This window comes from Bombus bifarius, unplaced genomic scaffold (assembly GCF_011952205.1).
Source record: "Bombus bifarius isolate JDL3187 unplaced genomic scaffold, Bbif_JDL3187 scf7180000009456_frag, whole genome shotgun sequence".
Lineage (NCBI taxonomy): Eukaryota > Metazoa > Arthropoda > Insecta > Hymenoptera > Apidae > Bombus > Bombus bifarius.
The window spans coordinates 1-15,520 of record NW_022885131.1 but is presented as its reverse complement, the minus strand read 5'-3'; the positions used below and the strand labels follow the sequence as shown (position 1 = coordinate 15,520).

General features: G+C 37.0%; 1 protein-coding gene across 1 annotated transcript; it reads left to right on the top strand.

Annotated features, from left to right (window-relative positions):
• The first annotated feature begins 2,336 nt into the window (after positions 1-2,336).
• On the top strand, positions 2,337-3,370 carry LOC117215228. Its single transcript, XM_033461623.1, has 2 exons — positions 2,337-3,199; positions 3,232-3,370. The coding sequence occupies exons 1-2, from the start codon at positions 2,495-2,497 to the stop codon at positions 3,241-3,243; spliced, it is 717 nt and encodes a 238-aa protein (XP_033317514.1). The 5' UTR covers positions 2,337-2,494; the 3' UTR covers positions 3,244-3,370.
• Positions 3,371-15,520: the final 12,150 nt, after the last annotated feature.

The window sequence follows — 15,520 nt, the reverse complement described above, 5'->3', positions numbered from 1 at the left end:
CCTTTGTAAAAATGAAATTATAATACATACAGTTTCACCGTGGAAAAGTGAATCTTTCTAGCATGTCCACGCAAATGCAGGGGAGGGGAGGACTGTGCATGCACCAAACAACTTTACGTTCGTAATATTTCACACAAATGTACAACTGTAGGGAAATAATTATCTCTGATTTTTCGGATGTTAGGAATCGACAATATCGCATAACGGAATGCTGTGTTCTACGTATTCTATTTTTGTTACGAAAGTGGTACAAACGAAGTCCACATAAGAATAGTACAACAAAATCGGTTGAGGTTAGGTTATCGTGCAGATATCGCGGCTTTTGCATTGGAAATCACGCAACTGCCAGTCTCGTCGTTCCTTGTAAACGAAAGAAAGGTATTGTAATCGGTCGGAATTAACATAAAACTCGTCGCATGCGATCATATGGCCTGAATGTTGAATAAACGAGAGCAGAGCGCGAGCTATGTGATTCTAATCGTTTAGGCGGAAACTAATGATTGTAACCAGAGCCGAGATATATGCCAATATTACTTTGCTCGTGTAACGTCAATTCATATCAGAGACCAGGCCACACACCACGGACAGGATGGCACCCAGATGTCTGCATATCCTTGGCGCGCACCCTCAATAGTCTTAAGTGCCCACCAGGTGAATTGGCATTTTTATAGTTAAGGTCCTTCGGACCAAGCGAGTATTTCCTGTCTTAAATTTCCCTTTACGTTTATTGTCTACCACGTGTTAGCTTAGAAAGTTGGTTTTCTCCACATCTGGTATGTTCCGTTGGCAACTTTCTCGCGAGGGCGGCTAAAACCCTTCCTGGTCCACCAACCGTCCTATTATCCAATCGGAGATGGTGTCTACTGCCCTCACTTCCTTAAACAAAATTGTCATCAACAAATCCGATAGTCCCGTGTCCTTAGACACACCCACCCCTAGCTTTCCTCAGACACAGTATCGTCAGTAAAACTTCACTTATTCCGTATCCTTAGAATAGTCAACATATCTATGTCGGTCTCTACTCTTATAAGTCGCGTACTTAATGTATTGTTGTAACTAAGTCTTACATAACGTGGTTGGAGTGAATTGTGATTTATGTTAATTCAGTGCGTGTTACATTGTGATTGCTGAATTCATAATAAAGGTTGATTAAAACCAAGTTAATAGTTGTGTTACGACTCAACTATATTTTATTTTCACCAACCAACCCAAAAATTACGTGACATTTTGGCGATCCGTGCTAGGATCCATCAGCTTCGAGAAAACGAAATTACGCATTTCGGGCTACGGTCAACTTCGAAGATTGAGGATCAACGGACCACTGCAACAGAGCAGACACCTCTGACGTTTCGACAAAGGAACACCGCAACGGAACCTTTCCTACGGGCTAAACGATCAAGGTGAGCAAACGCTGAACTCTTTTGTCAAATTGCACAGACAGTACAAGTAGTATAACAATGGCAACGCCACAAGAAAGTAATACCGAAATGGTTGACGCCGCTTTAACTAGTAGTGGGATAGACCCAACAGTTAGAGCTATAATAGACGCATGGCAGAAAGAGAGCGAGAGTTCCACGCAACGATTTAACCGACTCGAAGCAGAGATCGCACGAATAAGCGATAAGTTAGCAAACATGCAAATGAGAAACGGATCAGAAGCCAGCTCCCTGATAACTATAGATGAAATAAACCCCACCACTACGGATCAATCAGTCTTCCGAGAACCCCCTCCAATGACTCAGCCACCCCAATCACCCGAGGGCAGAGCGTTCCTCCAACGTTCTACGCAACCAGAGCTTAAAGCTACAGATGTAATAAGATGTATATCATCACTCAACGGCGAAAATGATATAGGAGTGGAAGAATTCGTTAGAGAAGTCGAAGAGATGAGGGTAATGTGCAGCGAACAGTACTTACTGCTAAGAATGATTAAGACTGAGAGAATTTCGGGAAAAGCAGCTATGGCAATACGTAGTGTGCACATTTCAGAATACGCACATTTATACCAAGCATTACGACAGAACTTAGCGACTCGAACCTCGGTCCGTGAAAACCAGGATCAATTACGAGACACTAGACAAGGGTTTAATGAAGGCGTACAGAGCTATATTACTCGGTTTAGACGAGCATACAATGAATTACAGCACAGCATTACTAATGAATACCCAGATGAAATGAACAGACGCGCCGTGAGCGACAGAATCTTGAAAGACTCGATAACGGACTTTGTTCGCGGATTAAAATTAGAAATAGGACAAATACTACTGACCACTCCGCCGCAGAATTTTATTGAAGCCGAGAAACGCGCCATCGAAATTGAAAGATACTTCCATGAGCACAGAACCCGCAAGCAACGGACCATTCGCCCCGATAATCGACCACGACCAGTAGCAAATTTCACGTCCACACCGCCCAGAGCGATTCAAAATGGTTTCGCCCAACAACCTAAAACGGGCTTTCGACGAGCACCGTTAGAAGAACGAGCCCAGATACAATGTTTCAAGTGCAAACGCTTTGGACACAGGTCAAACCAATGTCCAAATTTTCGAACACCAGGCCTACAACAACGAGCACCCCCAATCAACTTCGTCCAGATGGAAACGAAAGAATCAGGATCAATGCAACTACAGGAGAACTACCCACAGTGCTCCTTGGACCAGCCGGACAACCGAAACGAACATTTCTTGTCGACTCAGGGGCAGGAATCAACCTGCTTAAGCGAAAATGGACAGCAAGAACAGAACCGGTACCTGTGAAGAAATTCACAATGGGACACTCTGAATTCGAAACTTCCGAACGCGTCATTATAGATCTGTTTGACAAAAAGATAGACTTCCATATAATAGATGATGATTTTCCGCTAATAGAAGATGGAATATTAGGTTTCCCCGCATTACGACAGTTTAAATTCAATCTTTCCAACAACAGATTAAAACTAAACAATAATACTATTTTGTTACAACCGGCAACGATCATATCACCTGGGCAAGCCATATCAAAGACAGTGTACCTAGAAGGAAGACCGACTCCAGTATGCTTTATCAATGGTGGTGAGTCCAACTTAAAAATCACTAATTGTATCGAAAATTCCAACACCTACAATCAAATTTCTACATTCAGAGATCTAGTTAGACTTTCACATATAGAAAAGGTTCTCAGAGAACCAATTGAAAAGATATTACTTTACTATTTGGACGTCTTCAATCTCGAAACAGAACTCTTACCGTGCACTTCACTTGCTAAACATACAATTACCCTAAAAGAGAACAAAATCATAAACACTAAATCCTACCGACCCCCTGAATGCCACAAAACAGAAATTAGGCGACAGATGGACGAAATGCTTAGGAAAAACATTATAGAACCTTCCGACTCTACATATTATTCCCCAGTATGGGTTGTACCAAAGAAACAGGACGCCTCGGGAAAACAGAAATGGAGAATTGTAACTGACTTCAGAAAAATTAACGAACTTACGGACCAAGACGCATATCCACTACCCGACATAGATGACATAATATCGCAGTTAGGAAACTCAAAATTCTTTTCCGCCCTAGACTTATCCTCGGGATTCCACCAAATTCCTATGGATCCCAAATCAAAGAAGTACACTGCATTTAGCACACCACAAGGACATTACCATTATAATCGAATGCCGTTTGGACTCAAAAACGCGCCAGCGACATTTCCAAGAATGATGGACACTGCGCTTCGCGGACTTATTAATAAACATTGCTTTGCATATTTGGACGATATTATTATTTTTGGTCAATCGATAGAAGAACACAACCAAAACTTAGCTATCGTTTTACAAAGACTTAGGGAATTGGGGCTGAAAATACAGCCAGATAAGTGCGAATTTTTAAAGCCCGAATTAGAATACCTCGGACATACCGTAACAGGTGAGGGAGTAAAACCCAATCCGAAGAAAATAGAAGCAGTAAAAAACTTTAGACAACCTAAGAACCCAACAGAAGTAAAATCTTTCCTCGGGCTAGCAGGTTATTACAGAAAATTTATTCGTAACTTTTCAAAGCTAGCAAAACCCCTTACGGACCTCACGAAAGAGGACACGCCATTCCACTGGACCGACAAAACACAACTCAGCTTCGATACGTTAAAAGAAAGATTATGCCAAGCACCGGTACTAAAATATCCCGACTACACAAAAACATTTACGTTGACAACGGACGCCAGTAACGAAGGTTTAGGAGGGATCCTTTCACAAGACGGGCACCCTTGTTGCTTCATTTCGAGAACATTAAACCCTCCTGAACGAAATTATACAACGACGGAAAAAGAATTATTAGCTATCGTTTGGGCAGTTAAAAGACTCGGACAATATTTATTAGGCCGTAAATTCCAAATTCAAACAGACCACCAAGCCCTTAAATGGCTACACAACTGTAAGGACCCCTCCAGCCGACTGATCCGATGGAGATTAAGCTTAGAGGAATACGAGTATGACATAGAGTACGTAAAAGGAAAGGAAAACGCGGCCGCTGACGCCCTATCCAGAGTACACGCGATAACACAAACTGACGTTTTATTCAAACAATTCAAAGACTGGGAAAAATCAGAAGAAATACCAAAATTATTAAAACTAACACCTAACAAAGACAACTTTTTCCAATTAACAAAAACATATCTAGGCCCATACGACGAAACCGCATGGTTACAGAAAATATCAAACGTACTCAAAACAAATAGAAAGATAGGGATAGGAGACAACAACTTAAACGCACAAGACAAAGCACACATAAAAAGAATTCTTTTGTTTTTCAATGACCAACGCGACGACATAGAGTTTGCCTACGAACCAATACAGAGCTTAAGTGACGAAGAGATAGAACAAATACTAAAAGAAAATCATGACTTGATAGGACATCCCGGAATACAAAAGACGTACGACAGAATCAGAGACAAATATAGTATCCCACACCTAATGGACAGAATAAAAACCAGAATAGAAACTTGTGAGACCTGTCAAACAGCAAAAATGACTAGGATTCGACCCAAAGAAGAACCATGTATAACCGACACACCATTAGAACCCAATGACAAGATAGCCATGGATATATTAGGACCATTGAAGAAAACAAAACGAGGCAATTCCTTTATACTCTCCATTCACGATGAACTCACGAAATACCTCATCCTTGTTCCTATAGAAAACCAACAAACAGAAACTATTTGGAATTCCCTGCTAGACCATTACATATACATATTCTCAGCCCCTAAGAAAATACTGACAGACAGAGGACAAAATTTTATTAGTAGTTTAATGCAAAAATACGAGGAAGCCTTCAAAATAAAACACATTAAAACTACTAGCTTCCACCCCCAAAGTAATGGATCATTAGAGCGAACTCACGCTGCAATAGCAGATATGCTAAAGTGTGTTCAAAGGGACTCAGGGGAAGAATGGGACGAACATTTAAATTTTATATGCCTAGCCTACAATACGATGATACACGACTCGACCGGTTATACACCTTTTGAATTGACATTCGGACATAAAGCAAACTTACCCTCGACCATTTCACGAAAACCACAACGCACTTACGCGGACGAAGTAGCATTCAGAAAACGAGAATGGGATTCTAGACTTTCGAAAGCTCGCGACCAATTGATTAGGAGTAAACAAAGCTATCAAAGAGATCAGAGACGACGAATAATAAAACCCCAGTCAATATTTAAAGAAGGGGATAGAGTCTTAATACACAACGACCATAAAGAGCATAAATTAGACATAGAGTGGCTAGGACCCTACACCATTGAGAGAGTTAAAACACCGTATTATGAGGTTTTAATAGAAGGTAATATCAAGAAAATTAATGGAAACCGGTTAAAACCTTATTTTCCAGGACGGGCTTCATAACTATAATATACTTAGGCAACACGCAAACAGCAACCTTACCGGAAAAGCCAATTGACCTAGAGATAATCCGCAGAAACACTGAGATTTTGGAGGACCAAAATCAATCTAAGAAGGGGGGTATGTAACGTCAATTCATATCAGAGACCAGGCCACACACCACGGACAGGATGGCACCCAGATGTCTGCATATCCTTGGCGCGCACCCTCAATAGTCTTAAGTGCCCACCAGGGGCCTTGGCATTTTTATAGTTAAGGTCCTTCGGACCAAGCGAGTATTTCCTGTCTTAAATTTCCCTTTACGTTTATTGTCTACCACGTGTTAGCTTAGAAAGTTGGTTTTCTCCACATCTGGTATGTTCCGTTGGCAACTTTCTCGCGAGGGCGGCTAAAACCCTTCCTGGTCCACCAACCGTCCTATTATCCAATCGGAGATGGTGTCTACTGCCCTCACTTCCTTAACCAAAATTGTCATCAACAAATCCGATAGTCCCGTGTCCTTAGACACACCCACCCCTAGCTTTCCTCAGACACAGTATCGTCAGTAAAACTTCACTTATTCTGTATCTTTAGAATAGTCAACATATCTATGTCGGTCTCTACTCTTATAAGTCGCGTACTTAATGTATTGTTGTAACTAAGTCTTACATAACATGGTTGGAGTGAATTGTGATTTATGTTAATTCAGTGCGTGTTACATTGTGATTGCTGAATTCATAATAAAGGTTGATTAAAACCAAGTTAATAGTTGTGTTACGACTCAACTATATTTTATTTTCACCAACCAACCCAAAAATTACGTGACACTCGACAAAGCGTATAAGATGAGGAGAGAATCGCGATAAGGTAGAACAAGAGACAGATATTCTCTACGTAAAGCAAGTCTGTCAACTAGATTGAAATCCTATAGCTATAACTACAGTGAATCCATATTCTAGCGAATTGTCTTTTCACAAATGAAGCTTCTGAAGAACGGAATTGATACAATAACTACTGTTCATTCATAACTACTGTTGTAAGAATCTATATATTTGTCTATCTATATCTATATATATCGATCTATATATATTTGTCAGAATGTCATTTTATCAAAAAACCCATCCTCTGTAATCATAGTTTAACGAAGCATAATTAATAGAAGAGGTAGAGCGTTAAGTGGAGATGATTTAATCACAGTTAAGTAGATAAATCTCTATATTAGTCTCTTTAATTAAAATGTCCTACGTTTTATTTGCGTCATTTTTTTTCTTCATCCAATTTAAAATGTTTAAATAACAATAGCCTATACAATATAATTTTATGTAAAAAATTGATTATATCATGTTTATTACAGATATTTAACATTTTTGTGTACATACAAAATTTAAATTATACCTCGCTTGAGAACAAAAATTCTATTTGTTTTCCTAACATGTACTAATAATTATTGATCAAACTAGAAAAAGCTGGAGGAGATTACTTAGGAAGATTACTTAGCATCTTATATTCCTGGCAAGAGAAAATGAAAAATTCGTTTCTTCTCTTTGCTTCCCTGTTCCTTCTTTCCTCCCTTTTCCATTTTTACATCGCTTTGTTTTACATCGCAATTTACATTTATTTGTAAAGTTTGAATCTCCTCGATATTGAAGATGTTGAAGCTGCAACTATGTATTTCATTTTAATCCATTCGAGACCGAGATTTAATTGTAAGACGATACCTAGGTGTCGGTACGATCTGAATGTTTAGTTAGAATGATTCTGTGTTTTACTCTCTCCAGGGTATCCTTTTCATACTTTGATTTTAAATCGATGACAATCTTAAATAGTATGCCTCATATTTTTAAAATATAAAATTATATACTATGTTATTCTATAATGTATTATGTACAGTCATATATATATATATAATAATTCTATATTGAAAAAAATATGAAATTAACATGATATATACATTACTACATAAGTTATATATAAAATATGTATATTATACCCTTGCCTACTGACTGATATGAATTTCTTTCGGTCTCGAATGCGTTAAAAGAGAGCGCAAAGAAGTCGAAATTACTTATTGTAATTAGTAAAACGACCTGAGAGGCAGACAGATACAAGAAAGAAGGAATATTATATTAGCGGCATTATCATGTTTTTGCTCTCTTTAAGTCTTTCATCGAGACAGACAATATACAGGTATTAATCGACCAATTTCTCCAAGCTGATAACTTCGAATTGATGTTTATATATAAGAAGTGTTATGTGTTAATCTGTCTAAATGTTTAAAAGGTGTTATAAATTAAATGTTGTTAAACGATACGTAAGTGCCTTTTGATCGTAAATTTTACTATCAAGGGGTCTCTTATGTATGCGTAATCATTGTGAATTATAACAATTTATGTGATCGATATTAAAGGTGTTTAAAAACATGTATTTTTTTCTATATTATTATTCTCCTATATTATTATCCTATATTATTATAGCATTCATATATTATTATAATATCCAATTACATGTTGATACACAAGATATACAGATTATTATTTATAACGTTTTGGTTTTCTTAATTGAGTCATTCATTTAGTACAAATGATAAGAAATTAGTAATAATTCACAAAAAAAGGATATCGTAGTAGAAATATTATAAAAAAACATTTTCTGTTTTAGTGTAGAGTTACTCCTTCTTACAGACAGTGTCGTACAAATCTGTACGTCTCTGAGAAAATGTAGGTATCTGAGCCCTTACTTCCTCAACAACTTTTAGATCTGATAGAAAAAAGAAACATACGAAGTAATAAGTAATGCTTACTAATAAATTCAACAAATACAGAGGAAGATGGCTAAATCGATAAATTAACGAGACTAAAAATTAATTACATCATGGATTTCTCGCTTTTAATTTTAAGCTGTAAATTACCGATATCGGTGACTTTTTTTTTATTTATTTATTTATTTGTTGAAATTTTTTTTTTTGATATCGGTGACTGCCATATTCTCTTGAGTTTCCAAATCGTAAAGAATCTTTCCCCAGGGATTGGTCAACTGTGTATGTCCCCATGCGACGTAACTTGCTTAAGGAACACGAGCAGGTGATATGCAGGCAACGTATAATTGATTATCATTCGCTCTGGAACGCTGAAGTAATGACCAGTGCAGTGGTCCAGTGGTCATATTGAATGCTGCTGGATATATCAGCATTGTGCTTTTAATTCTTTTATTTGTTTCATTTTCAGCAAATATACTGGTTTTTTAAATTAAGCTTCTTTTTATACAGAGTTACAGATTATATTAATTTTATATAGAATATATTTAAGAAAGATATTTAATTTTTTGCTAGTTAAGTATTGATCGATTAAGTTACTGTACCTTTGTTCCGATAAATGCGTGCCATTTCCTCGAATCTAATATCATAGCAAATGCCAATACCTATTTTGCAGCCCTTCACATCGAACGTCGTTAGGGAGTTACCAGGACTGAGTGAATCACTCTCTCGAAAAGTAATCTTATTAGGAATGTCGATGTCGAATAGATGTACCTAATAACATAAAAATGTAGTCGCTAATTCTATTGCTGCAACTTTTGTAATTTAATATCAAAGTTACCAACTCCTAAACTTTAATTACTTTTTATTTAATAACTGACAGCGTTTTTATCACTTTCTTTTATTAAAAAATCTTATCATTTAATAATGTTTAAAAAGGAGAAAAAATAAGTATAATAATATTTTAAGTATGTGAAAAATTTATACAACAACAAACACATTACAACAAAAATGGGCGTTTCCCGTATCATAACGTATTTTATAAACCGTAAATTATAGAATTGGTTATAGTATACGTATGTACATATGTATATTCCTAAATTATTCCTAGATAGAGTCACTTTCTTCACCCCAATATTTTCAAATTCAAAGCCATAAAGGAATATATTACTTACCTTTCGGTGTTTTGCTATCAACGTTCCATCGGGACCCCAAATAGTACAGGTATTGTACAATTTATCGCCCTCTATTTCAGGCATCGTACCACCAACTACATAGATGTTGTTTTCTTTAGCTGCGTTCGATGAAGCAACGCTCGTTTCATCATCAGGAATACTCTCGGCGTATTTTGGAAAGTACTCTGCATTGCAATATTTCAATTAATGAAAAATAACTGTCTTTTGTTCCAACCATAAATTAAATTGAAATGTTTGTCAGTTTTTTATTTTCTAAATTATCAAAATAACTAAGTTTTATATTTCGACTTAATTAAATATGCAATTACTTAGCTAATAGTATATATAATAAATTGTTTCTACAGGTTCAAAATGAAAAATGAATATTTAGAAATATTTAATTACGACAATGCTATTTGTGTTAGCATCAGTGGCTTGTTACTCAACGACTTTGCTAGTACTTTTTGAAACATAAAGTTAGTTTTCAATTAACACTTATACTAGAGGCGGAATTATAAATGCAAAATAATTGATAATACTAATTTATAACTACCTAATTATTAGTATCTTAAAAAATATATTTATACAAAAATCACGATAATCATGAAAATGGGGAAATCCTATATTCTCGAATCAACTCACAATTTATTTTGTATATTAATTAGATTCCGCGCTCATCAGTACGTACTCACTGGCGACATCGAGAAAATGTATCGGCAATTCCTCGTACGACCAGAGGATCGGAAATATCAAAGGATATTATGGCGCAGCGCGAGTGGAGAAACAGAAACATATGAGCTTAACACCGTAATACTCTTATCATAGAAATAGAAGCAGTCCTCAATTCCCGCCCGCTAACTCCTATCTCCACCGATCCAAATGATCTCCTAGCCCTCACTCCCGGACATTTCCTCATTGGCGATTCATTAATGTGCTTACGTGATCGAGATTTCAGAGACATTCCATCGAACCGACTCTCCAAATGGCAGCATATCCAACAGCTTAAACAACATTTTTGGAACCGCTGGCATAAGGAGTATTTGAACGAGCTAACCAACCGCAATAAATGGAGCAAGGGTGGACACAGCATCCAAAAGGGCACAATCGTCATCCTCAGAGAGGACAACGTTCCCTCCATGCATTGGCCTCTGGGCCGAGTTATCAAGGTTCATCCAGGCGCCGATGGTGTCATCCGGACAGCTACAGTTCAGACGGCAAAGAGCATTTTGGATCGGGGCGTCAAAAGGCTTGTCCCACTGCCAATTCAACCCGATCTCGAGAAACCCGAACAACTAGCCACCGAGACGAAATAAGATGGGAACTTCAACCACACCTCCCTAGTTTGATCGGTACCCTCTCAACGGGGGGAGAATGTTACGCCATGCGGCTTACCATAGGTCATATTCTTAACTATCGATCGCGCCACTATAATGTCGCAGACGGATCGTCGCGTCTGCCCGGCAAACAAACATTGTAGTGGCAAGCGCGTGGTTCATTAAGCAGGGCGACTTCCAGAAACGTCGACTCGTGGCCCGTATTTTACCTCGCAGTAAAAGAATGTGGCGTGATCCGAACGTAGTGGGGGTCGCCTTCCAGAAAAAACGAAAAAAATCGAAAGGCGTTCAGAACTTTTCGAGAAGTCGAACCGTCAACACATGTGGTATGTCGCGCATTACTTATCAACCAAAACGCAGTTACATTTTTTTTGTTCCTTTTATATCTTTCTAGTTAATAAGTTGTTGAAATAAACATTAATTTATTTGTGTTAATTCTGTGGAATTTCATTGAACTACCCTTATTATCATAATCGAAATAAGGGGATCGATCAGTTCGTGGCGTCGATTATTTAATCGTAACGGGAACTTACAACTCTCGTTGACGTGCTATCTCGCGATCGCGTCTCTCCGCGAACGGTCGAAACAAAATGATTCACTAAAAACTGTCCTGAATTCCTAAGAATTTATTTACCGCAAAACTGACAAAGTGTTTATTTAAAAAATGAGGTTGAAGGTAGTCCTTTTCTTTCATTTCATTCATTTTCATTTTCTTTCTTAAGTATGGCTAACACAATATCTAATCAATTAAAATTTTATATTTTCACGTGAAAAGTTTCTTTAGATAATTATTATCAACATGATGACTAACTCTTACGGATTAATACGTGTCTGTAGGGCAATCCGGTGGACTTGATCGGCTTTTTACTTCGAAAGTTGAGTAATCGGTGTCGCTTTCTTACGCATCTTTGAACTGCATAAATGTTTTAAAATTGTTTGATCCAGAATGTACCACACCGGACAATCAAGAAGGCAGGTGCCTTGACTACAGAAAATGTAAACCTCTGCAAGAAATATGGCAGATACAGTACCGTACAGCCACCGATTTTTATAGACGATCAGTGTGCAGATACCAGGGCAATGTTACGATCGTTTGCTGTCCGAACGATCCAAACAAAGAGAAGAGAGAAATTTTAATAAAAACTGTGTATAAGTATAAGGCTTTGCGACCACCATACCGTGGTTTTAGCAACGTCTCTCATACCAGGGTGGTCGATGAACTTGGTACGTTTTATGTCTTTCTTTCCGATTAATAATAAGCCATTTACTGCAAATAATGAACTTTAAAGGCATTAAACAGCACATCAATGTACATTTCAATTAGACTAAATAATAATGCTATGATTTTATCGGTAGTAACTTTACTTATTAACTTGAATTATTTCTTTCTTTTACTTCATGTTAGGAAGAGTATCTTTTTGCTTGAAATAAAAAATTGATATAGGAGTAATAATATGGATAGAGATCAAAAACTGTTAGGGCAGAAATTACACGTTTGAACTTTATAGTTCAGTATAGTACAAATAGAAATTATATAGAATCATTTAATAATTTGTATTCCACTGGAATAAAAATTTAATTTCTGTCTTTATCAAATCTCTATTTCAGAGTATTTGTACGTATGTACTTATCGTCTGCTGTATGATCGAATATCAAATAGGTAATAATCGTTGTTACTCGTTATGTGAGAAAAAATTATGTATATTCACAACTATGACTATTGCATTTTAGGCGCTTGGCCATGGATCGCTGCATTAGGTTTTTGTAATCCCAGAAACCCAGACAAACCACTATGGAAGTGCGGAGGGTCCCTGATATCGGCTAGGCATGTTTTGACCGCAGCACATTGTGCACATATGGGGTGGAATAGAAAACATACACAATCATAATATTGCCATTCTTAGATTGGTGGAGGAGGTGCCATTTTCGAGTAAGTCCTCAAATATATATATATATATATACATGCTATTGAGTATTACTGAAGTATCATATCCTGAAATTTCTTACTGTACACATATATTGTGTCATAAAGCGTGTACAATTCTTTCTCATACTTTTGGTCATTCGTTTCCTGCATTTTCATTTATTTTTTTATTTTTCAGGGTACGTATATCCCATTTGTACGGAAGAGCCCCTACGAAAGAACAACTTCGTCGGCTATAACCCCCTTGTTGCTGGATAGGGAGCATTAAGGTATAGTAAGTGATATCAATTTTATAATAAAATTAAACAGTTCCAGTCTTAAATATCTTTCTTATTTTCTTCGTAGGACGACCACGACGTAATGCATTAATGGAAGTACAAATGCCAGTGATTAAGAACGTCGAATGCAAAATAGCTTATTCCAAATTTCCTAATGCACCTGATATCACTGATGGTATAATATGCGCCGAACATGCTCAGGGTGGAGAGGATTCTTGTACGGTAATTAAGTTACAGAGTTACTACAAACTATACGGTATCTGAAGACACGTCAATTCGAATTAACATCAAATCGACGTCTTAAACATTAAAAATAATAGATAAACACAATTCAATAGTTTTGCCCACTTCTCACACCTCGTTATGGTATTTAATCTAATTTCCTTCTAATCTTAGTTTTGCTCAAAATACATATAACATGTACATTATAAATTGGAGTATTTCAATACACAAATCAATAGAAGATTATTACTGTATATAAGTATAATTTCAATACAATTCGATCGATATATTTCAGTATCTTTGATTAAAAATTTAACGATCCTTTCAGGCTGACCGCGGCGGACCACTGCTGATACAACATGAATGAACCTCGTATTTAATAGGTATTGTGTCTTATGCTTATAAGTGCGACACAGCTGGGTATCCCAGCGATTACACTAGGGTCACATCGTACCTTGACTTCATTCTCCAAGCGATGCAATAATATGATATTACTGTTCCATAAACATTATTGTGTAAAAAACGTAAAGTTGGATTTTCTTGTTGTGGAGATAAGAAACAGCTCAAATTTACATTGTTTTGTACGTTACAAATTATAGGCTTAAAATGTACGAAATGTAACTTTGAAACGACACTAATTTTTTACGCACGATAAACCTCCACGACTTAGGTATGTAAAGATGATAAACGTATATTAATTCTATTAATTTGGTAATAATAAACCAACTTTCTGAGAAGTTCTGTAAAGTTCGTTTCTGTTGTATCAAGAGAATAATGGAATATTCCACTTAGATCGTATACTTCTTGTATGTACATACAAAATTTTCCGGCTAATCTAAAACACTTCATAAGATAGAGAGCTTCTGGAAATTCGGACACAGAGAGTACATGAAATACAAGATAAGTCTCGTGTCTTTCAAAATTATTTTTTATTCGCTAAAAACATCCTGTGTACTCATGCAATCACATGCAACCTCGAAACTTCACTTATTTTTTATCACTTTCCAATTCAATACACTGTTTCTGCATTTTTGACTATATGTAAGAGAAATTTCCATTCAGCCAAAGGTGTACTTACAGATTATAGATTCCTATACGACTCTCGGTAAAAATTTATCCGCACTCCAGATAGTTAAAACTTCTGTCGACCGTATTGATCCATCTGCACTCTTCGTATGACGTCAATATCTGTTCAGTGCTGCTGCGTAGGTTTCATTGTGTTACGTCAATTCGTTTGTGACCGTTGCGCGAGTAATGGCGCTTTGCAATGGTGATTTGCAGGAAAACAGTGCAGGATGCTGTGATTCGTTTCTTGTGGTCGGAGGTTATGTTTGATGCCTATATTTATCAAAGATTTAATGCACATTATGGAGAAAGTGTTTTGTCACGAAGTGTGTTTGAATGGGCACAAAAGTTCAAAGAAGATCGCAGAAGTGTTATGAAAAAACAGCTGGACGCCCGTCCACATCCACGATGACAACATTGAACGTGCTCATGAACTTATGCTCTATGGAATAGACGAGTGACACTGGATAATGTGGCAAATCATTTGCAAATCAGCCACGGCTCTGCTTATGCAATAGTGCACGACAGAGTTGGGTTTTAAAAAGTTTGTGCGAGATGGATGCCGAAAAAGCTGATGAAAAGGTGAAGACGACGATGCATTCGTGGTTCGCAGCTCAGCCCAAAACATTTTTTAATGAGAAAATACGAAGATCCTTCAGCAAATGGACAAAGTGTATACAGAAATTGAGTGATTACGTCAAAAAATGATGTATGTCTTTTTTGACAATTGCTTAAAATAAATTCTACACCGACAGAGGGGGTAACTTTTTACTCACCCTCGTAAGACACTTAAATTTCCAATCTATTATGATGAATAAAAGAGCTTATACTATTAAATCTAATTGTATTTTGTTGCATGAGAGTACAAGTGTATGTGATGTACATTACCTTTATATCCCCTTGAACGCTTCAA